The sequence below is a fragment of the Poecilia mexicana genome, unplaced genomic scaffold (assembly GCF_051168715.1).
Source record: "Poecilia mexicana isolate PSO_F unplaced genomic scaffold, ASM5116871v1 scaffold_14, whole genome shotgun sequence".
NCBI classification, from domain to species: domain Eukaryota; kingdom Metazoa; phylum Chordata; class Actinopteri; order Cyprinodontiformes; family Poeciliidae; genus Poecilia; species Poecilia mexicana.
Genome location: NW_028263383.1, coordinates 10,835,388 through 10,858,270, shown reverse-complemented (window position 1 = coordinate 10,858,270; position 22,883 = coordinate 10,835,388). Strand labels below are relative to the sequence as shown.

Here is a 22,883-nt window from a genome sequence, read left to right as displayed (position 1 = left end):
ATTTTAGTAATGTAGGGCTTAAAGGGAGATGTTTATTTTCAAGGCACATAGTGCAATTCTATAGCACAATCATGTAACTATGTTACCTTCAGTTGTTTTGAAAATTCTGTATTATATCAAAAATAACTTAAAAGAAGCTCGAAGCTTTGAAAATGACCTGTGTCTCTTCAAGAAGCTGTTTCTCTTTAACACTCTTCAACACTCCTGCTTCAGCACTTCATCACATTTACAGCCATTCTGACATGTAGTTTATATGATAAGCTCAGCGTTTCCACCAGGTGTTTGCTAACTGCTGCTAGTCTGTCGAAGCTGAGAGGGGAAGGTGTGGGGTGCATGGCAGGGCGGATGTGTCTGGGGACTCAAACTCCTAGGATGAGCTTTGGGTAAATAGATGGTGCATTTTATGAACAAATATTTAGGTACCCTGAAGAGTTGCCATGTGTGAATAAATCAAAGCAACACCCTGGATATGTTTTTGATGAGAAAATAACATTATAACAAAATCTAAATTTCAAAAAGTTGATTTTGCATAATATCCCTTGCCCCTTTTATTATTGTGTTCAGGTATTTAAAATATCACTTGTGACTTCAATGCATCAGTAGTCCGTTTTAAAGAACAAGTATTTCCTCTAACGAATGATGAAATTATCTGATTTCATGGTTATACAATGTGGGATGAACATTAACAGGGATATTATTTAGTGTCATAGTAAGCATGGCCAGTTTACTGAATATGTTTTCATATTGTGACTCATGGTTCATTGTGCATGCCAGCAGAATCCCCCTTGGTGTACTCCACAGTTAAAATGAAATCTTTTTGTCTTTGATATATGATATATGATTCAGATGAAGAGTTTTCCTGTTTGTTTTTCTGCCAGCAGTTCTGGTGTAGGTTTTTGACTTTAGCTGCAACTTTAAATCTTGTTCTTTGCTTTGGCAGCTCTGGGCAGAATGGCATGACAGACGAGCAGAAAGATAACACCACAGTGTTCACCAAAATCTTAGACAGCCTTCTAGATGGCTATGACAATCGCCTCAGGCCAGGACTCGGAGGTCAGTACAGCCAAGTCATTGAATAAATTCTGTTGCTCATAAAAAATCCATTATTTTTAAATATGCAATTGTCATCCTTGAAACAGTTTTATTATCCTCATGAAAACACTGAATAATAACCATGTGACTGAATAATGTGGATGTGGGCTCGCTGTCAGTACCAGACTTTTGTTACCTTTAGCAAGAAAAAATACCAGAGTCTCATTATTTGGCTGCTGCTTTTCTGAAATTTTCATCAAGTCCAGACTTACACTATCAACCCGACACTGTCATCGTTTACTGTTGGCTTTTTTCCACATGTTGTCAACCACACATTGTTAGAGAGAAGCAACATGGCAGGAATGCTGGGAGTTTGAAAAAGAACATGAGGGAGAATAATGAAGAAATAAAGCAAAAATAGCAAGAGCATACAATACAAAGTGATATGAAGTAGTAGGCATCAAACACAATGGAAAAAAAAGTTGTCTGGGGGAAGAAATTATGAATCACAACAGGCATCATTTACAAATCACACTGTCACATTTCAATTTGACAGTCACATGGAGTTAGCTCTGTCAAACACATACACACAAATATGTGAAGACACGTTCACAAACATCTTCTTTGCCAGCCTCTTTAAATGAATTCCCCTCCTACTGATCCTAAGCTGGCTATCAACATTATCGGAGGAGAGTGGCATGTTTTCCACCATGCACGATGTCATTAAGGGACCTAACGTCTGCTCAGGCAGCAACAGAGCTGATGCTGAGACCAGACCAATAAAAACAGAAATTAGTACCACAATTCAAGGCTAAAGTTCTCTGTAGTGGTTAGATGTATTTGCCATGACAATGTGGTATATGTTTAATTTTAATTGTATGTTTGTTGTGCAATTGTGTATGCTAAAAATTTTGCTGACAAGTGTGAACAGATAAGAGAGTGTAGCCAGGTGGCATTGTATTAACAGGCAGTTTAGATGTAATGAATGCCACTGATAGACACTCACTCTGACAATTTCCTGCTTCAACAGAGCGTGTAACTGAAGTCAAGACTGACATTTTTGTGACTAGTATTGGACCAGTTTCGGACCATGACATGGTAAGGCTCGTTCCACCTCTGTAAATGTCACTTCTTTTCCCTGTGCCCTTCCTTAAACCCTCACACCTGTTTTCTCATCTCTCAAGTCACAGTTCTTTGTAGACTGGAAAATATTCACTGATATGAAGTTTGATTCATTTGTTCACTTATGATGTTTTGTTACAGCTGTCACTTGTAAGGACCATTTATAGATAATGTCTCTCTTCACAAGTGCTGCTTATTCAGTTGCAGGGAGAAAAAGTTCATTCTTTCAGTTATTTGGTTTACATTTCTGGACTTTCTCTAAGTGGAAAACTAGTTTATAGAATAAACTAGTACACCTTTGCAGCCACAGGCTGCTAATTACAACAGTTTTCAAAGCAGTGGTTTAAGTGTTATCTCTAAATTAGAATAATGTGTTTGTCACATTAAAAGTACATTTTGAAAATAACATCCTTTTAGCAAACATACGTTTCATTTTGTGCATATTTTTTAATTTAAAAAATATATAGTTTTATTAGACTGATGTATAATTTAATCTAGCTGTAAACCCAACATCATCATAATTGACAGAAATAAAGGCTTGAATAAATCAGTCTGCATAATTAAGCTGCATAATTTATTTTATTTAGTGAATTGAGTTAATGAAATAAACCTTTCAAGACATTTCTGATTCATTGAATATGACTGTTTGTTTTGTTATCACCTAATATTGAAGGTAAAATATCTTATGTTTCAACAGTTAAATCTTTAGAATGTTTTCAAATAAAACTGTCGTGAACTTTGCATCATAGACTGGAAACCAATAAGTCTCATTCAAAGTATTTGCAAATTTTTTTATGTGCAGGAATGTGTGTACTTGATTTGACATAATCCCATTTGATTATGTCAATCAAATGGGATTATGTCCCATTTGATTTGACATCAAATCAAATCAAATTATTTGATTTGATTTGATTGTACAGGCTGACATGCAGACCAGGAGTATTTTACTGTTGTGTTACGACAAGAAAAAAGAAGATTTTTTTCCATCTGTAGCCTTTCCATACCCTTCTCTGTTACCTTGAAGCTCCGTTTCAGTTCACACTAATTATCTTATAAGAACTAGAGTGAAAGAAGGAGAAACAGCACAGAAAACAGGCTGTGAATTATTTTCTTATTCTAGTGGACGGTCATGTGGAACCATTAAAATCTCTCAGCTGTAGCCATTAACTGGCTTAGAAATGAAGTGTCCTTCTAATTTTGTGTCCAGTGTCTCGTTTTTGTGATGAGTGCAATTTATATTACTCAGGGAAAAATATTACCTTAGGATAAATGCAAAGAGTAATTTTTGTATTTACCAAACAATGTAATTGTAAATAGCTGGATTAAAATATATCCCATGTATGCATGCATTTGCAATTAACTATCCTGACAATGGCTTTGCAAACAAAAAAATTGAAGGAATGGAAAGATAACCACACATATTACAGCAGCAGGAGTAGAACAATGACTTCTAACAGCTGAGGCATTAATTTTTGAAAACACACCAGCCATAAAACTACTGTATAAACCTCTCTGTCTCTGCTAAATCCTCCCTATGTGTGCCATAGTAAGGTTACATGACTCAACATTTTCAGCTGTCAGCTATAGGTGAAGTCAGATAGAAGAGTTCTCCAGAACCGCAAGTATGCACTTTTGTTCACTTTGTGTTTCGTCTCTCTCTTACTCACCATTCACTCGCAGGAGTACACCATTGATGTCTTTTTCAGACAGAGCTGGAAAGATGAAAGGTTAAAGTTCAAAGGGCCCATGGCCGTGTTACGTCTCAACAACCTTATGGCCAGCAAAATCTGGACCCCAGATACTTTCTTCCACAATGGCAAGAAGTCAGTGGCCCACAACATGACCATGCCGAACAAGCTTCTACGGATTACAGAGGAAGGCACACTGCTTTACACCATGAGGTAGGCTGATCTGATCCACTGCTTTCACAAAGAACCTTTAAGGTTAATATCTATTTTATTTGTTGAAAATGAGATTTTATTGGAAACAGACATAATTTATCAGCTGCTGTAAAAGCAAATGGTAGATTGCCAAAGTAGATTATTTTAGGTAGAATAGTTATATTCTGTACTCTGCAAACTGTTTGTTTTTGTGTAAAATTGGTCAATTTGCAAATCCTGAATTTATGACAAATCTTAAGTTTGTTTTTTGCAATGAAACATGTGTAAGCCAGAAGACTAGATCTGAAAGCAGAGCTTGTATTGGCATCTTAGCACCATTCTTTAGAAAAAGAGGGCTGAGGAAACCCTTATGACAGCACAGAACCTAATGCACACCACTGACTTGTGTTAATATAAGACAGTACGGTATAACATTTGCTTCAACATGTTAATAAGGGGGAGGAGAGGGAAGAGGCAGAGCCTGTATTGGTGTCACAGATGACTGAGATGAGGGTTAGATGGGAGATTAGTGTGTCACGGGTGGTCTGACACGCTGTTTTTCCACCAAGCCATAAGTAAACACAAGCTCAAAGCTCATGGAACTGGAACATTTCTGTTTGGGGGGAATAGTGTTCAGCTTGAGTACTCACTCAGTGCTGATATAGTAAAAAAATATCTGTATGTTGCAACACATTCCTAGCTGCTGTTTGGCTGTAACACTTCACCATGTCTTCATTTTAAAGACTTTTGTTTCTTTATTCTATCCGCCATTATATCTTTGAATTCACTCTGTGATCTAAATGCTTTTTTCAAGGCTTACAGTGAGAGCAGAATGCCCTATGCATCTGGAAGACTTCCCTATGGACGCCCATGCTTGTCCCCTGAAATTTGGCAGCTGTAAGTAGCCTCTGCAGCCGAATGCAATTCTACATTTAATGAACATACCAGATCCACATCTCCTCTCATCCCCCACACACACTTAAATATGTGTTGCTTGATGTGCCACTGCCTCCATATAAAGGAAAGGCAGTGTTCAACCTTTATAGACCTTCCAAGACTCTTGCAGGCATGCAGCCTGCAGTACCTTCTGTAATACTACCAGAGCATCACACCAGCTGCTCACCGCTGACAGCTCAAACTGCCCTGCATCTTTCTTTAATAAGCACAGATTCAAATAGACTGGACTTAGAAAAGGAAAATTATAAAAATATGTAATGGAAAAATAATAGAACCCATTCATAAGAAAGTATGATACGGTAAATGAGTGTTGGGAGGCAAGAAAAAAATAATAAAAACACCATGAGGACAGTAAAGCAACAGAGACGTGAGCCATGCTACCTCTTTGCAATTCCAGCTACACAGCATGTGCGAGAGTACCAAGCCTTAAATGCCTTTAAACTGAACTCACTTGCTAAATATTTTAGTGATGAGCTCTCTTCCTTGCTCTGCAGTCTGCAGCTGAGCCATCTTTTCCTCTGCAGTGGCCGAGCCACACTGCAGCTTTGACAGGTTGGGTGGCCAGAAGGGGGGAAAAAAACTGACTGACTTTGCTGCTTTAAGGTCACGTTACTCTGTTGGGACATTATTTTCTTATTTTGTTATAAGTCAAGAATGACAGGCTGTGGCACAGCACAATGTGACATCTCACATAAGAAGATGTTGGGTGATAACATATAGACAGGATGTCATTAGATGCTTTAATGGAAAATTGTTAGATAAAATTATATCTTTAGTTTTAAAACAAACAAAAAAAACAACCAGAAGGAAACTAAATAACTTTTTCACTCCTTAGATGCCTATACCAGGGCAGAGGTGGTGTACGTGTGGACCAGAGGGGCTGCTCAGTCTGTAGTGGTGGCAGAGGACGGCTCCAGGTTAAACCAGTATGATCTGATGGGGCAGAGTGTGGATTCTGGCGTGGTGCAGTCAAGCACAGGTATATTTTAGAATTACAAAGACGTCCCATGTCCCTGATTTTTAAATTCATTTTAAATTTTTCACCAACCTACTTTTCTGAATTTATTGTGCAAGATAAATGCAGGGAAAATGTAACTTTTGCTGTCTTTTATGTTGCTGAAAACAGGAGAGTATGTTGTGATGACAACCCACTTCCTCCTGAAGAGGAAAATTGGTTACTTTGTGATCCAGACATATCTACCCTGCATCATGACAGTGATCCTCTCCCAAGTGTCCTTCTGGCTCAACAGAGAGTCTGTCCCTGCCAGAACTGTCTTTGGTGAGTTGTTGACTCTTTTCTCATCCTGAACACCTGTGCCTACAGAAATGAGCCAATCAACACAAGGTTCCAAACTTGTTCCTGGAAATTCAATGTGGACGATACAATAATGGCACATCAAGCACTCGCTCTTAAGTGCAGTAGGTTTGAGCACTGAACTGAATCAGCTGGGATATCATTAAAAGAGGCTTGGACGAAAATCAGCCTGTTTGTGCCAGTTATAATGCCATACATCATTACACCTCATAGGGAAGGACTGCTGCCAATTCAGTGACTTAAGACATTCAAACATTTTAAAAGTTAGGTTATAATCATGACAACTGATTTTGATTTTATTGAATTATAATTTAGATAAAATAATTGGGATCCAACTACCCATTGAGTTTTGTTACTAATTAAATTGATCCAAACTGGATTTGAGTTTAGACTTGGTTCTAAATATCTGCATATAAATTTGACCTGTTTGTAAAGTTATTTAAAATAATTATATATATATATATATATATATATATATATATATATATATATATATATATATATATATATATATATATATATATATATATATATATATGCGTGTGAGTCATTAGGATGACATTTCATTGTGTAACAAAAAGGTCTCTGGTTTGAATCTGCCATTGACGCTTTTGTTTGATTTGCTAATTGTGTTGACCTCAAATATTACATTGAGTTTTACCCCCCACAGTGATTTGTTGCAAGAATCTTTAGTTTTGGTATTATTGTTGTAAACATCTCATCTAATGAAAAATACACTTCAGTGTCATGAGGCGGATAGATGCCCACCACTTGAATTCATCGGCATAGCTTATTCATTAGCATTTGCTGCAGAATGAAAAGCCCTTTTTAGAGACTTTTGCAAGGCTTTATTTTACTGCAAGTGAGTATTTTTTATTTTTTTCCAAAAATGCAGTTGACCCATTGTAGTCTTTGGTGCGTCATAATATCAACTTTGATTACCTTCTTGGTTACAGATTTGGAAAGACAGTAAGCTGTGAAATATTGAAACGCTTTATCGCTTTAGAAAATGTTTTCTATCTTGCCAAAATTTTCGGAGCCAGGAGTGGATTTGCTTAGCCAAGCATGGCGGCAGGAAACCGGGGAAAATGGTCAGTGAGGCAGTAAACACCTTGAATGCACCATGACATGCTGTTTTTCATTTGCTGATCTTGTGCGCAAAGATATTTCAGAGGGCACAGTAACTTCTTGGAGCAATGACAAACCGTATTATTAATGCAACTCCCCAAAAGCTAATAGGTTTGTTTCCAAATCTGTCATAACAACAACAAAAAAGTGTTAAAGGACATAAAAAAGATTAATAGGTCAATTGTTCCCTGCCACCAATCTTACTACACAATATTTCTATCCTCTTGCGTTCTGTTTTGTGTTTGCTCCAATGGGGTGAAGAGTTGTAATGAGTTGTGGCTAGCTGCAGTAGAATTTAAGAAGAGCTCAGAATGAATTTAGAATTACGTGCCCTGAATGGAAGATTACAAGTGTGTATGTGAATTTGCCTGTCTGTGTGTGTTTTTTGCTTGTGTGTGCATATTGCTTGGTTAATGTGGATGTGTGTTTGTATGGAATTAGTCTCTTTGGATATCTGGTGTGTATTTGTCTGTCTGTCACAGTAAGGTCTTACATAACACCAACCAAATGGAAAGCTCTTCCTAGTCTGCAGCATGCTCTACAGCAGCAAAGAGCAGCAGCAGCCAGAATGTCCTTGGGTTACCTCACCCTACGCACTTCCTTCTACTTTTTTCCCTCTTCCTCTCCCTTACTCACTCTTTCTCTCTTCATATTCTCCTCATTAATGCCCGTGTCTCCCATGGCCGGCTTCTTGAAGAGTCTCCTTGAATTGTTTCAGAACGGCCATATATTGCTGCACTGCCGTCTCCTGTATATTTGGCATTTTTTTGTAGTGTTTTAATATGTGTTTGTATGAGTTGAGGTGTGTATTCATGCATGTGTGTGCTTGTTGCATGTGTGCCACAGCTTTCTACCTGCAGTGCTTGTCACGTGTCGAGGGGAAATGAGGATGGCCTAGATTAGATTCAAACTATCTAGGGCATGTATGTGTCCCCCATGCTATCAGGACTGGTTGTGCTCCATGGGATTACATGCAAATCGTGTTCATGCATGCATCTAAACACAAAAAACACACCTGCTCTGAGCTGTATAAACAGATGTACACATCGCTTATTAAAACAACGTGACTCTTCTGACTGTGTTGTTTTGTTTTGGGCATTGGCTGATAAGATATCTTTAAATATTCGTACTCTATGACCTTTTTACACCTTATGTCATGCCACATACACAGGATTAACCTTGAGTACTGTATGCTAGATGTATTTAGCATGCCCTTTAGTCTGATACCACTCACTGAATGAAATTCAGTGGAACCACCAGCACCTAATTAGTAAAGTCTAATTTAATTTCTTTGTAAATACAGTCATTCTTTTGAGGGACTTGGCTGTTAGTGTTACTGCTATCTGAGAAAAATCCTATATGAATGAAATGTACTTACTTACTTGAAGAAGATTAATCAACAAAAAGCACAGTTGAATTCAATATTTATGGCAGGGTTAGATTATAAAACTATATCCCGACTTTTGAACATTTGACAGTGTTAGGATCTGAAAATGAATAAGAAAGTAAGTGTAAAAGATAAATAAACACCAACCTTCCTTTTATGGAAGAGTGACAAAAAGAAAGTCATTGTGAAAAGAAAGCTATTCCTGTTTGCAATTAACTACAAGTCATGTAGGAAATGCAATAATCTTGGGAAAAAAGTGCTGTTGTCAGGTGAGACTTGTTACTTTTTGTCCTTTATCGTCATCTTCCTAAAATAATTTCCTAAGCATTTTGGCCAACAAAAATCCCCTCCTCTTTTTTTGCCAAAAGACAAAAAAAAAAGCTTTTGGCAACAAATGACTTGGAACATTATTTTAGGAAGGTGATGATATGCTATTAGTTAGAGAGATAAACTGGAAAACATCAGAACATTACTGTAAACATGATACCTGCTTTCAATTTTTTTACTCGGTTGTTTTTATTATTAGCTGCATTAGAGCAAATAAAACCTCAGTAATATGCTAAGTTGAATAATTTAAATACTGGTATGTTTGACAGATTATTGTGAATGATTTTCTTTCTCTCAATTTTTTTTGGTCTTGCATATTGCTGTGTCACATGTGAGGAAATGTTTCATTGCAACTACCTGTTCAATCTTAAAGTTTGCCAATAAATCACAATTACAGAGGAGAATAAATAATGTTAAGTGCAAGTAAAGCATAATGATTTCATAACTTTATTCTGAAGTAAATCCTCTTTAGTTTGGATTTATTTCAGCTTTTGGCAGTTAAGCACAGTGTTGTCTATTTTGCCACATGGACCCATACTGCAATATAAGTTGTCACATTAGCAGTATAACCGAGGGTATTCTACCTCATCAGGATCATGCATCTATATGTTACATAGTCACAACTGTTCAGTGTTTATTACTAAGTTTAGAGTTAGACCATCAAGCAGATGCATAAAAGAGGAAAGATCAAATGGACTGCTCCACAATTTTCAACAGTAAGACTGCCACAGCATGGTGTAAATGGTACACATCCCAACCAGAAGTCTTTCCAATAATCCCTTAGTCATTTTACTGAAAAGACCCATTGAGCTAGAAGTGTTTAATAAGATACCACATATAACAAAAGTATCCTCAACTCAACTTGGCTCATCTTAAAGTTTTCCGTAAACCTTTCATTGTGTACTGCTTGAGATAGATTTAGGTGACGTAAGATAATCTTGCTGTTTCTTTGTCTTAGTTTTTGAGCCACCGGCGTACAAAGTGTTATACACCAGGATCAGCACAGTGAGCCATGCCTAGTCACATAAAGTGACCTGGGATATAACCAGGGAAATTCCATAAAAACAATGGGAGAAGGTAAATAGAAACAAGAGGGTAAAGTATGATCCTGTCTTTATAAAGATTGCACCAATACAAATCGTTTTTTTTATATTGTGCTCACTGTAGGAGAAAATACTAAACTGCAAAGCCGTGTTGAAGTCATTTTTCCCACTGCCACCTATTCACAACTTTGTTTCTTGTTTAAATTCCTGCACACCATCAACATTTATTACTCAGTTTGCCGGTACTACAAATAAATAACCACTGTCATGCTGTAAGATTTTCTATTACTATAGAGGTGATTGGGTGTCCAAGTCTGACAAAGAAAAAAGCAATAATATGAACAAATGTACTACTGAAATGACTGTTTAAATTACATTATGTTACTATAAAGCAAAGGCTATGCACATTTTTTTCCTGAAGTCTGCCCTATAGATGAATAGGCAATTTAAAAACACAGCAATGGGTAAAGTTATCTTATTTATCACAGTGCCGATTAAGAGGCTGATTAGTTTATAGCTAGTTTGGTGTAGTGGAAAACTGTTTCCAATTTATTTACTTGGAGTCTAAATGAAACCAGAAAGGAAACAGCCATTGATAGTGCTGATACGATGCTCTCCATCCTCCTAACTCGCTCCCTCCCTTCCTTCTTCCTCTCTGTTTCTCTGAGTCTGAGCTGTCATGGGGGCAGGGCTTGGAAGATTAGCTTGATTCTTTCTCTTCCGCTTTAAAAGTGGTTGGCTTGGGATTTATTGACTCTCCCATTATGCTGTTTAATGTATCTGCTCATTAAGCAATAGTAGCTTGTGTGAGAGTTTGTACCGAGTGTATTTTTACGCATACCCTCATCTGCACACAGTTGTGAACTGGGCATGTTTGTTTCGCTGCAGCATGGTGGTTATATGTACATTGTTGCACTGGTAAGTCACTGACTTTGTTAGAAGTGCTGATGAATGTTTGTGTGCGTCTCTGGATGATTTACATCCTGCAGTTGTGGTGCCAGCACAGTCATTTAATCACCTACCAATCAACATGTCACTTTATTTATTCTTTTCCCATAACCAGAGATGATGCAGTGATGCTTAATGTAATTGACCTCAAAAACAATCTTATTTGACACTTATGTTATTGACAAAGCATGGAGTAGAGACAGCACAGTGAGAATGTTGACAGATATCCAACAAAGATCAGTTCCCTCTTGAGACTGATTGAGGAATTGTAAATAATCAACTTGACAATTCGCCACAGAGCAGCTATGATCATTGAATGACTCGATGCAATCTACTGGGTTTCCTTATATAGAAACTGTTTTCAACTACTTTGGATAATTAATTTAGCTTACTGTACAGTTTGACAACAAGGATCAGTGGGAAGATATGTATGATTAAATTGAATGATTTTATGATAAGTACCTCAAGACATTCTTACTGGATAAAACTGAATTTAATTGAATTCACCTACTTCATTAAATTCAACACTAATGTGCTCATTATGAAATAAAATGGGTTCAAACTCATTATCATCATACTGCTATGAGAAAAACATATATACTTGCTAAATATTGTGTGAATGTCGACTGATTGTGTTCAACTGCATTTTTATAGCACCTCTCTAAACTTTATGAAGAAAGAAAATTAAAATATCAACATGTTACTTTATTTATTCTTTTCTCATCAGTCATCTGTCTAAATGTAATGAAGTTCTCCAAGCTTTTTACCAGATGTTTGCCTGTAATTTAAAGAAGCTTCAAGCAACCTGCCCTCTGAAATGTGTAAAATAATACCTCAGTGTTAACAATACTTAAAAAGTCAGCTTATTTCAATAACTGAATTATAATAAAACATAGATTCTCCATCTAGAAGTTGGGTCAATATTTCTGCCAGGGGAGTGAAAACAGCGTGGGTTTTGGTAAATCAAACAGCAAACCTGCATACTGGGGGTTTATGAAGTCATGTTTATATTTTATGTATCTCTCTGACATCTAGATTGATCAATGGTTTGATACAAATCCTTGTTTCTTCACATCCTTCCACTTCTTCTAGTTAATAAAAGCTGTTGCATTATTCATGAAAATACTAGATGTGTATTTTCATTTTTAAATCTCAACATCTGTACCATCTTTGGTGCCAGGTCTCTCCAGCATCCAGAAACATGACTTATGTCCCACAAAGAAGTTTGGGTATGCTTTCAGTCAGTAGGCTTTCCGCTCTACTGTTGTACTTTTGACCCACATTTTGATTGTCATGTTTGATTGGTTGTTTTCTCAGTCAAAACACTGTTTGAAAGACACTTCTGCTTGGAACCACTGAGCGTGACAGAAATACAAAAACATTTTCCTGGAGCCTTGCTCTCGCTGACAGGGTTTCGCCTGTGGTTCCTCTCTGATGCAGGGCCTGGACATTTATTCGCTTGCTTGAGATTTGTCAGATTAGCAGAAAGATGTTATTTATAGGGGTTATGACGACTGGCCCAAAGTTTTAAAAGAGAAAATAATCAAGTGATTGAAGAAAAAAGAACAACTTTATCCCTTATTCAGAAGATTCATTTGATCTTGGGTACAATCTGTGATCAAGGTGACTTTAATGAATTTAAAGTACTTTCTGTGCTCTCACAACCCCCAAACACATTGTGTCTAAACAGGAAGCCCTTATTATTTGATGTAATGAATGAATATATTATTTTTATTGCTAAACCATAATCTTCTCCTTTTCCTTTCCTCGCCATCTGTGGTAAACATTGCAGGAAATAGGATACTTGTTTCCATGACAACAGAGCCTGTCAAACGCACTAAAGTATATGAGATACTAAGAATGACAACACTTTTAAAGCAATAATAAAATACCAAGTGGAGTGGTGGTGCCTTCATCGTTCTCCAATTAAATTTCTGTTTCAGTGGTAAACAAGCTGAAATTTGTCACATCCAGCTTTTATATAGACACACAATGTCCAGTTGAAAAGAGTGTATGTTTCAGGAAGTCTATCTTAATCAAATACTTACATTTCATTAGTATTTGGCTGTAAATTCAGCTGAGAGTCATGTAAAGCCCAAATGTAAATCAACTGTTTAGTTTAAGAGACAAAATGTTCAAATAAAAAGGAACAAAAGCGATTCTGTTACATGAGAGGAGTTGAAAAAGTAAGTTAGTAAAAAAAGAGTAAAAACAACCTCCAACACCATCTTTCCTACTTTCACATAAGTATGTAGGCGGGATGGATGAAGAGGAGAGAAATACTTGGTCCTATTGTGAAAAATTACTGCACTTGCACACGAACACAAACATCAAATAATTTCTCCTTAGAAAATCTACCAGATTTAGCAACTTCACTTACAAATAAAAAAAACAACATTACATAATAACTATGATGGCAACATCACTTATTCACTTATTCACTTGTTCTTACTGTCCAAAATAATTTGTGTTTTAACTGTTGCATTAATTTGTGATACTTTAAGGATGTATAATTTTTTTTTTCCACTTCACAATTATGTGTTACTTTATGTTTGTCTCTCATGTGGAATCCCAACAGAATACATGGCAGAGTGTGATAATTATTGAACATTTTTAAAACGTGTGAATACATTTTCATGGCTTTGTATACTAGTGAGTGTGAGCAAACTTTTCCTTCAAATTATTTACTTCCATGCCTTCCTGTAAATCCTATTTCCAACACGGTGAAATGTCGGTGGAGCTGTTCCTGGTTGAAACCGAGGCGGTATTCCTTTTCCCTGGCATCTGTCCAAAAGGGAATGTTCTGCTGTTCAAACAGCCGCTCTGTGGAAGAGCCGCAGTCAGCCAGCAAATTTTGATACACTGTTTCCATATTTAAAATTATTTCAACATTAATCCTAATGTGATGTTCTCAACACACATTGTGGATTATCTATTTTATATTAACAAGAAAAACCTGAAATGCAGCAGCAACCTAGATGAAGCTGCACCAAGCCCAGCATTAGATGTTTACAGCTTAATGAGCTGGAAAGCAGCAACATTTTGCCTACATGTTTCCATTTGTCAGGAAAGCAAGATTGCACATAACAGCTCAGTACTTGGTGCTGTCCTGAGCACACTTGTGTATGAATTCTGTAATCAAGTTATTTTAATACAGCAACAATGTTTCTATAAGAAGATATGTCCTTGCTTTTGTTATCAAGGCAACCTGTTATCCCTTACTGTGGTCTCCTTCAAACGATGCAAATAATTTTCTGAACGACTGCCTTGAGTATTCACTCACATAAAAAGGTAGCTATAAAAAAATCGGTTCAATAAATATATTTGACCTACTTATTTGATGCTCACAAATGCAAGACTTAACTGGTCATACATCAGAACTGTGTGCTGTTTGCGGTGGGGGGGTGAGGCTCTGTTTCAAACAAATCATTCTTTGCTGGCAATGGAGAACTGTTTGAGAGAAAAACACATTTCTCATTTTATAAGATAATATGTCATCCACATGCAGCATGTGTGGATCGGTATTTTCAGCATGTTTTATAACATCTGAAGCCAGCTGTTCCTCATGATTGTTCGGACTGATTTTACTCGGGGTCTAAACATCTGCAGTTGGCTGTTCTAAAATGAGCACTGCTCTATTAGATACGGTCTGACCCACTTACTCCACTGCTTAATAATGTCTCATCATACCTTTGCGTGGCTGATTTAGTAGAGCAATATGATTTTCTAGATTTGACACACTGCACTTTGTGTCAAGCCATTTTATTTCAAAATGAATATTTTTTTTATTAACCCTGTTTTGTAGTTGCATAATTAGATAAATCTTGTCTGAAGGTCTTAATTTCGGGTGGAGGGGATGGAAGTGAGTGTGTTTTTCATCTCTGGTACTTAGTGAGTTTAGTCATGAATCATATGTGCTTTCTCTTGTATAAATTACAAACGAGTCAGAAACGTCTGTTAAACTAGGTGGAAGTCTGCATTTTTTAACATCGTGAAAACTGATATGTGAAGTTGGCAGCTCTACATATCCTTTCCTTTGATAATAGCAGGATATAAGAGGGAGCAAGTCAACATTGTGTTCTTGAAGTTTATGGAAGATGCATGTTTTTGTGAGTGTAAAAAGGTTTTGTTATGACGGCTGGATTAATGATCACATGGGTCTGAACGCTGACCTGTACAGTTTAATCTAACCTGCTCATTATTTTCTACTTAATTTTGCTTGATTCTCATCTCTTTTCAATGCTGTGTCTGCTTTCCATCTTCATCTGAAAATCTGCATAATACAATGCCAAGCCTGTGTCAGCTGCTTATATACTTGGCTTGTTTGTATATTTGATCAAGTAAATTCATGTGCCAGCTTCCAAAATGTTGATACTTTACGAACCATTTGCTTTCTGAAAAATGTTGCAATCAAAGTTACGATTAAACTCGTTTTGTTTTATTTCCTTTTAAACGCTGTTTGTAACTGACATTCTTCATGCATTTATAATCCACATAACGGTTATCATTCTCATCGTTTTATCTCCCTGCAGGAGTGACCACTGTCCTGACCATGACTACTCTCAGTATAAGCGCCAGGAACTCTCTCCCTAAGGTGGCCTATGCCACAGCTATGGACTGGTTCATCGCCGTCTGCTACGCCTTTGTCTTCTCTGCCCTCATTGAGTTTGCCACAGTCAACTACTTCACCAAGAGGGGTTATGCTTGGGATGGAAAAAGTGTGGTCCCTGAGAAGGTACTTATTCAATGTTAACGGCTCTCTGTATTAGCAAATTATTTTTGTTGTTTTTTTTGCGTTGTTTTCCCTTCATCTCTGGATGATGTTGCAATAAAAGATGAAAAAATATTCTACTGCTATATTAAATCTAAAAAAAATATTGTATGTGTTCAGCTGAACATATCTAGTTAGTCAAAATTCAAAACCTTCACACAAGCATTTTAAGAAATGTTTCTTAAAGACCTAATCATTTTTGATAACTGCTTTGTAACTTAGTTCAGACGGAGAACATTTTGTTACAGTCTGCACATCATCTAATAGAAAGTGCTATTTCAGAAACATGACATGAACATTAATAGTTTAGTGTTTATCCTGAGCTTTCTGCTCTACTTGTCTGCATGCTGCAGTTAGCAGCACCAAACACCGTATCCTCCAGCCAAAAGAGAACAAACCCAAAAGATAAATACTTTTCTGTCATCTTAGAATCGTTTAAAAGATTGTTCATAAAATTAGACGTCGTTATCATATGCTTAACGAAGGATATAAGGTTATTTCAGTATTTGTTTAAATGCTTCACAGTGCTGTATTCACACACAGTGTTCAGCCTTACCCTTTACTGGTCGGCTGATATTTGGGATATTCCATTAGTTTGATATTCAGAAACATTTTTGTATGACAAAAGAGAAAAACAAAACAAAACAAAAAAAACAAAAACAAAAAAATATATATATATATATACACACACACATATATATAATATATTATATATTATATTGTATAATATATAATGTTTATATATTATACAATATATAAACATTGTTTATATATTGTAAACAATATTTATATATTGTTTACAATATATAAATATTAAGTTAAATGTATTTATTTACATTTTTTGACTGTTTATTTCACAATTTATTCATTTGTTGGTACTTTTAACCCTCTAAATCAGAGGTAGATCTCAGTAAACTCATATGTATTTTCTGATTAGGTTCATTTGGCAAATTCAAGTTACCTCCTGAAAATAACCTTTAATATTCCCTCATTTCTGTGTTAACAATATTTCTTTATTGGTCCGATATGATATTCTAATCTTCCTAAATATGTTTTAATTAGCATTAAGAAAGTCATTATAACTAGAAATCAAGGTTTATAAACAAAGGTTTGTGTGTAGTAACTACATATAATGTGTTTTACATAATGAAAAATGACTGTTATAATTTATTGCCCTTTTATACCCAGTGAAAAAATCTATCTAAAACCGGTAATTTCTTTGTAAACTGAAGTCTTGATATGCTTTTGCTTTTCCCCCAATTCTTTCTCTAAAAACCGCAATCAGCAAAAGAAGAAGAAGGAATCTCTCCTGAAGAAAAACAACACAACGGCCTACCCGCCTACCACTGCTACACCCTTCGCACCCAATCCTGCCAGGAACCCGGGATTAGCCACAATCGCCAAAAGCGCTCCTCCACCCCCAGATGAGCCCAAAGAGGAGCCGAAACCCAAACCCCCTGAGGCCAAGAAGACCTTTAACAGTGAGAGCAAGATAGACAGGATTGCCAGAATAGCCTTCCCTCTGCTCTTTGGAACCTTTAACTTGGTCTACTGGGCAACCTACTTGAATAAGAAGCCCAAATTGCAGGGGGTCAATCACACCTAATTCATCTTTTTGTCTTTTTGATTTATTTTTTTTTCTTAATCCTTTTACAAAAAAGTGGTTATTTTGAGATAAACATTGCGTCCACTCTGGTTTGAATACCCAGTTGTTGCATTGCTTCTGTGTTTATCTAAATTTTGAAGATTTCAAAAGAAACAATATAGAAAAAAAAAAGATAAATTCAGAGTTTTGAAAGGGTATCGTTCAGGTCCAAGAGGATGCTACTACAAAATGCTACTAAAAATATCTAGCCAACAGAATGCTATTCTACCACTTCATAGCCCAAGTTTTTCCTGGGGCAGTGTTTTTGTTTGTTTTCTTGCTTAAGTATCTCCCTTTTTTGTTTCTTTGTTTTCTTTGACCTATTTTAAAATGTGGAATTACAGACAGTAAAGAGGCACCTGTGAATATGCATGGGCAGGAAATTTTATGATTTCTATTTATTTATTCAAAAATTAGACCCGTGTTGACTGATGGCTTGGGTTTTTTGATGTCACCAGTGTAACGCTCATTCTTTTTCAAATATATCTTCCATTCTAGGTAGAATGTTTATTAGATTGTGTCATTCTTGAAAAAAAAAAATTTTATTGTTTCAGCAATAGCAATAAAACATGTCTCAGTGGACACAGTTTATTTAGAGGACAAAACATACAAAGTTTAAATCATCTGTGCTCAGAACTGAAGATATATGGATTTAATTTCACTGCATTGTAAATACTACCAAGTGTTAGAGATGTCTTTATTATGATTAAGCTTTGCAAAGTGTAACTAACGGGGTTTTAACTGAATCAATGGAAGGGTAAACTTTTTCATTTGGGTTCTCATTCTGATTCTTTTCACAAATGGAGCATAAACTGAGTTCATTCATTTTTGAGTGACTGTTTCTCACCTAATCTACATTTCATGCTAAATTGGTTTAACTGAATTTAAACACTGTTCAGCTGGGTGTTTGTGGCCACACCAAAAGCACCAATAAAATATTTTCTAATGATGGCAAGTTGTAGGCAACAATCTAGAACCATTGCAAATTCTCTGAATTAAACATGACATCAAGTTTATTTAATATTTTTGTTTACTTTTTGTTTCTGTTGGAGTCTTTAGGCTGGGACCTCCTTTGCTAATACAGCATTTGTAGAAAAGTTTAGTTAGCATGTGGTGGGGCACATTGAGATGGAGGAGAAGTGCCTTTATCATTTCCAGAATTCAAGCTGTGATGGATTTGTAGATGGGCGGCACGTCTTTATTTTCCATCCCACTGAATCCCCACGCTGACCACGTTTACTACAGTTTCCAGATTCACTGGAAAGAAAATTGAGACATAATACTCAGAAAGTACCAGCTACACTGCCTTTCAGTATCACATGCCCCGTTTGGAGTCATTTTGTTGCTGCTTGTTTGGTGAGCAACAGCGAGAGACAGGGACAGAGAACGAAAGAGACAAAAGGGGGAAAAAGACAATGAGTTGAAGTGGCACTGTAATCTTAGGTTAGCCGGCGCTGTGTTTCGCAAAGAGGACTTGTCTTGTAGTTCAACGATAGTGCTGAAGATGAATATATTTTTGTAGCATGATGTCAATCCCTCTTCCAAACAACATAAAGTGGAAAGAATGTTTTCGTTTGGGTTTGAACATTGCTTGCTTCTTTTTCTTCTTTTAAACTGAAAAGACAGGCTTTTAGGAAATGCTTCTCCTCTGACGTGACATGTAAAGGTTTCTAAACAGTCCAATTTTTAATTATGTTGATGTAGCAATATTTATTAGTAAGGGCTTTTCTTAGGACCTGAACCTGACACTCAGTCTGGGGGTGATATCCATTGTAGCTTTACACTGACCCATCTGTACTTGTAGTTTCATTTGTGCTGGGCATGGACATTTATTAAATACTTTTGATATGTGGGTAAAAATACCAGGCTTTATGTAACCATCTTGCTTTGTGAAGCCTTTGGCTCCAATTCTGACCTTCTTTGACAAAATGTAGAGTACCACAGCGCTGCTTTGTGGATTCTCAGTGTGCTGTGCTGAATGTATTTTACATGGGATTGAATTAAGCCACACACACATATAAGAACCGTGGAGAGCCATCTCTTGCAAAACATCAATACCCCTTGAACATTTTTACATTTTATTGTTCAAGCAAACTTTAAGGCATTCCTTGAGACTTTACATGATAGACCAACACAATGTAGTGCATAATTTTCAAATAAAAGGAAAGTGACATGTTTTTATTTAAACTCAGACATGCATTCAACCCCCTCAAAATTAATATTTTGTAAAATGTTTTAGGTCTATACTAGATCTGCATATAGAGCCAATTTCTTTTCCACTCCTTTGTGAAAGTAGTTCAAGATTAATCAGAATGGATTATGAGTGTCTATGAAAAGTAATTTGCAGTCTTGCCACAGATACTTGGTGCATCCAGCCAACTCTTGAGTACTTTTGCATTCAATTAGCTTTTCTTCCTCTACTGCAATTTATTTTTTCAACTACTCTGACCATCTTCCCACATTTTTCAGGAGACATAGATCCTCACATCACAATGTGAGTGTGTAAGGAAGTAACTGCCATATCCATGTTTCACCATGGTAATGGCATAGAGTTTACTCCAACCTTTTCCTGGACCCACCTGTTGTGTTCCTTGTTGCTTGTTCCAAAACTCCAAGGCCTCAAAAGCAGCTTGGTTTGTAATGACATTAAAATACACAGGTGAAGTCTGTTTGCTAATTAGATGGCTCCTGAAAAAAAATGACTGCACTGGATTGTATTTAGGGTAATCAGAGTAAAGGGAGTTGAATGCTTTTGCATCACACAAAATATTTCTTGGTAACAAACAACTGTTATATTCTGCTTCAGAAATGTGCCACTTGTGTTCATCTATCCCATGAAGTCTTACTGAAATACATTAAAGTGTGTGGTTGCTACGTGACAAACTGTGGAAAGGTTTAAGGTGTATGAACACTTTGCAGGGGATTACATTTTTGTGTTGTGCTGTTAAAAGATCACATTGCTGCCAGAAGGAATCCGAAGAAGAGATTAGTGCTTTCTCTATTATATTTGCATCACGGTTATGATCACTACTAAATTTATCCCTGAATGGAAGACTTTAGCAAGCATATGCAGACAGTCCACTGTTCACGGCCACTTTACCTACATGCAGAGGGCCAAGGGATGTAAGGTTCAGGATACAGAGTTGTACAAAGATGTTAGAATTCTAAAAAAATGTATTTATGTTTATTATCATGAAGAAATATATATATAAATATATATACATATGTAAAATACATAAACATACAGCATTTGATTATATTATTGAATATATTAGAAGAGAAAATGATGAATATTGTTTGTATTACGAATTTATTGTTATGCATTTTGCACATTTAAAAAGAACAATAACATTACATTTATGTAGTTGGCTTCGTGCTATGCAAAGACAACTTTGAACTGCTTCATTGACCTTTTTCTCCATAACCATTAAGCTTTAGATTTACAAATTATAATGAAAAGAAAATAGCTTAGCTTTTATACCAGCTTTTAGCTTGTTTTTTTTTTTTTTTCCTTCCAACAATGGCCATACAGGGTGACATTGAAGAACACAGTGGATTATCTCTTTTGTTTGTGCTTCAGATTTGTCTTTGGTTGAGAGGAAAATGGCTTTTATGGCCAATTGCACTTTTTCTCCAGAGTTGTGCAATAAAAGGATTGAGCCGAAAAAGTCAGGAGCAAAACTGGAACAAGATTTCTTTGTCTAAAAATTTGTGTTCAAGTTCTAGAATGATTTCTTTTTTGTAAAAAATTAAGGGAGGCAAACATGTTTTCTTTTCCTTTTTTGTTTAATAAAACAGTACTAATGTTATTCACTTAATTTCCTAAATCAAAAGTACTTTTAAATCCAACATAGTTTTTGACCTTACATGTTAAAATGAGAGAATAAATGTGAATTTTCTACAGCTTGAACGTTTTCCACCAGAAGCATAGTATTCAAAGAGGGAAAAAAACAAAGATTAAATACCATGTCTGAGTATATATTATTGTCTCTTTTTTGCCAGGTCTGGTTTTGTTACATTTCAGAATGTGAAACATAAGACACAGTACAGTCATGAGCTTCCTATTACCTTCACTCATTTCATGATGTAAATATCACATCCTTACGGGTCCATGGCGGTTTTCATCATTGCAAACATGCTTTCCAACAATGAGTCTTTTGGTTATTCCTAGATTCCTACTGGAATATTTTTTTCTTGTATTTTTATCAAACATAATATATTCTAATTTTCACTGAAAAGAACTTCAAATGTAGTAATTTTCTAAAGCACAAAAGGTCGATTAGGGTGAATGAAAACAGAACAAGATTGAATCTATATGGACATTATAAACACACAAAATGCACACAAGCTCACATATCCACATGCAGTACATATGCTGGTAGTTCAGTGATACTGATAGAGGGTTGTGATTGATGTAGATGATTTGGTAACCTTCTGTAAATGTTCTCTTTTTGTTTCTTTTGGTTATGATATGGCCCTGTAAATCCTAATTCTCTGCATTAGTCTTTAAATAAAAAGAAAACAAATGACTGGTTTGTCTGCTTCTGTGGATCACCAGACAGATGTAAAATTATTTATTATTAACATGAAATTCCACATGTTCATTTTTTTAAGTATTAAGCTGAAAACTCCACAAGTTACATTAAATGTTTTTCTTACTCTTTACCACACAAGCAATTTAACAGAAAAAGAAAATTAAAATGAAAATACTTATTTTGTTACCAAAGATTTGTCTCGGTGGTAACAAAACTTTGTGCCAGAATGTATCGATAAAATCATTCAACTGTTAAAGTATCAATAAATAACTGCTTGTTTTAGCATTCAATTAAAATTAAGTAATATTGAACATCTTTTCACACTGATCAGTCTCTCCAGGATTTTGTGATTGTTTTTGTGTTTTTTTGCAATCAAAATCACAGACTTTGTGGCTTTAATTTAGAAATATTTGCAAGGATTTTTTTTACAATATATGATGTTAAACTTTTTATTTATCACTGTATCAATCACCTACTATAACTTGACATCAAGTAAAGCTGAGGCAGCTTTACATTGAAACTTCAACTCAATGTTTTTGACCAATTTTAGAAAAATTTGCAGTGAAATCAGAAAAAAAAATATAAAGATTTGTTGATTTTGTGTCAATTTCGCAGATTTGTGAAAAATTGGAGGGACTTATTGATGTAATTTGGAGTCTCGAGGGCCACATAAAAAGCTGCGGTGGGCCAGATTTGGCCCCCGGGCCTTGAGTTTGACACATGTGGCTTAGATGAATATTTCAACAGTGAATAAATCAAGTGTAAGTAATACAATTTATGGAGATTAGAAATT

The 22,883-nt window shown here is 35.9% G+C and overlaps 1 protein-coding gene across 1 annotated transcript; it reads left to right on the top strand.

The window, feature by feature from the left end:
- The first annotated feature begins 946 nt into the window (after positions 1-946).
- gabra1 (gamma-aminobutyric acid type A receptor subunit alpha1) lies at positions 947-18,137 on the top strand. Its single transcript, XM_014984267.2, has 8 exons — positions 947-1,053; positions 2,063-2,130; positions 3,835-4,055; positions 4,849-4,931; positions 5,827-5,970; positions 6,118-6,270; positions 15,672-15,874; positions 17,196-18,137. Exons 1-8 carry the CDS (start codon positions 957-959, stop codon positions 17,514-17,516), a joined length of 1,290 nt encoding a protein of 429 aa, XP_014839753.2. The 5' UTR covers positions 947-956; the 3' UTR covers positions 17,517-18,137.
- Positions 18,138-22,883: the final 4,746 nt, after the last annotated feature.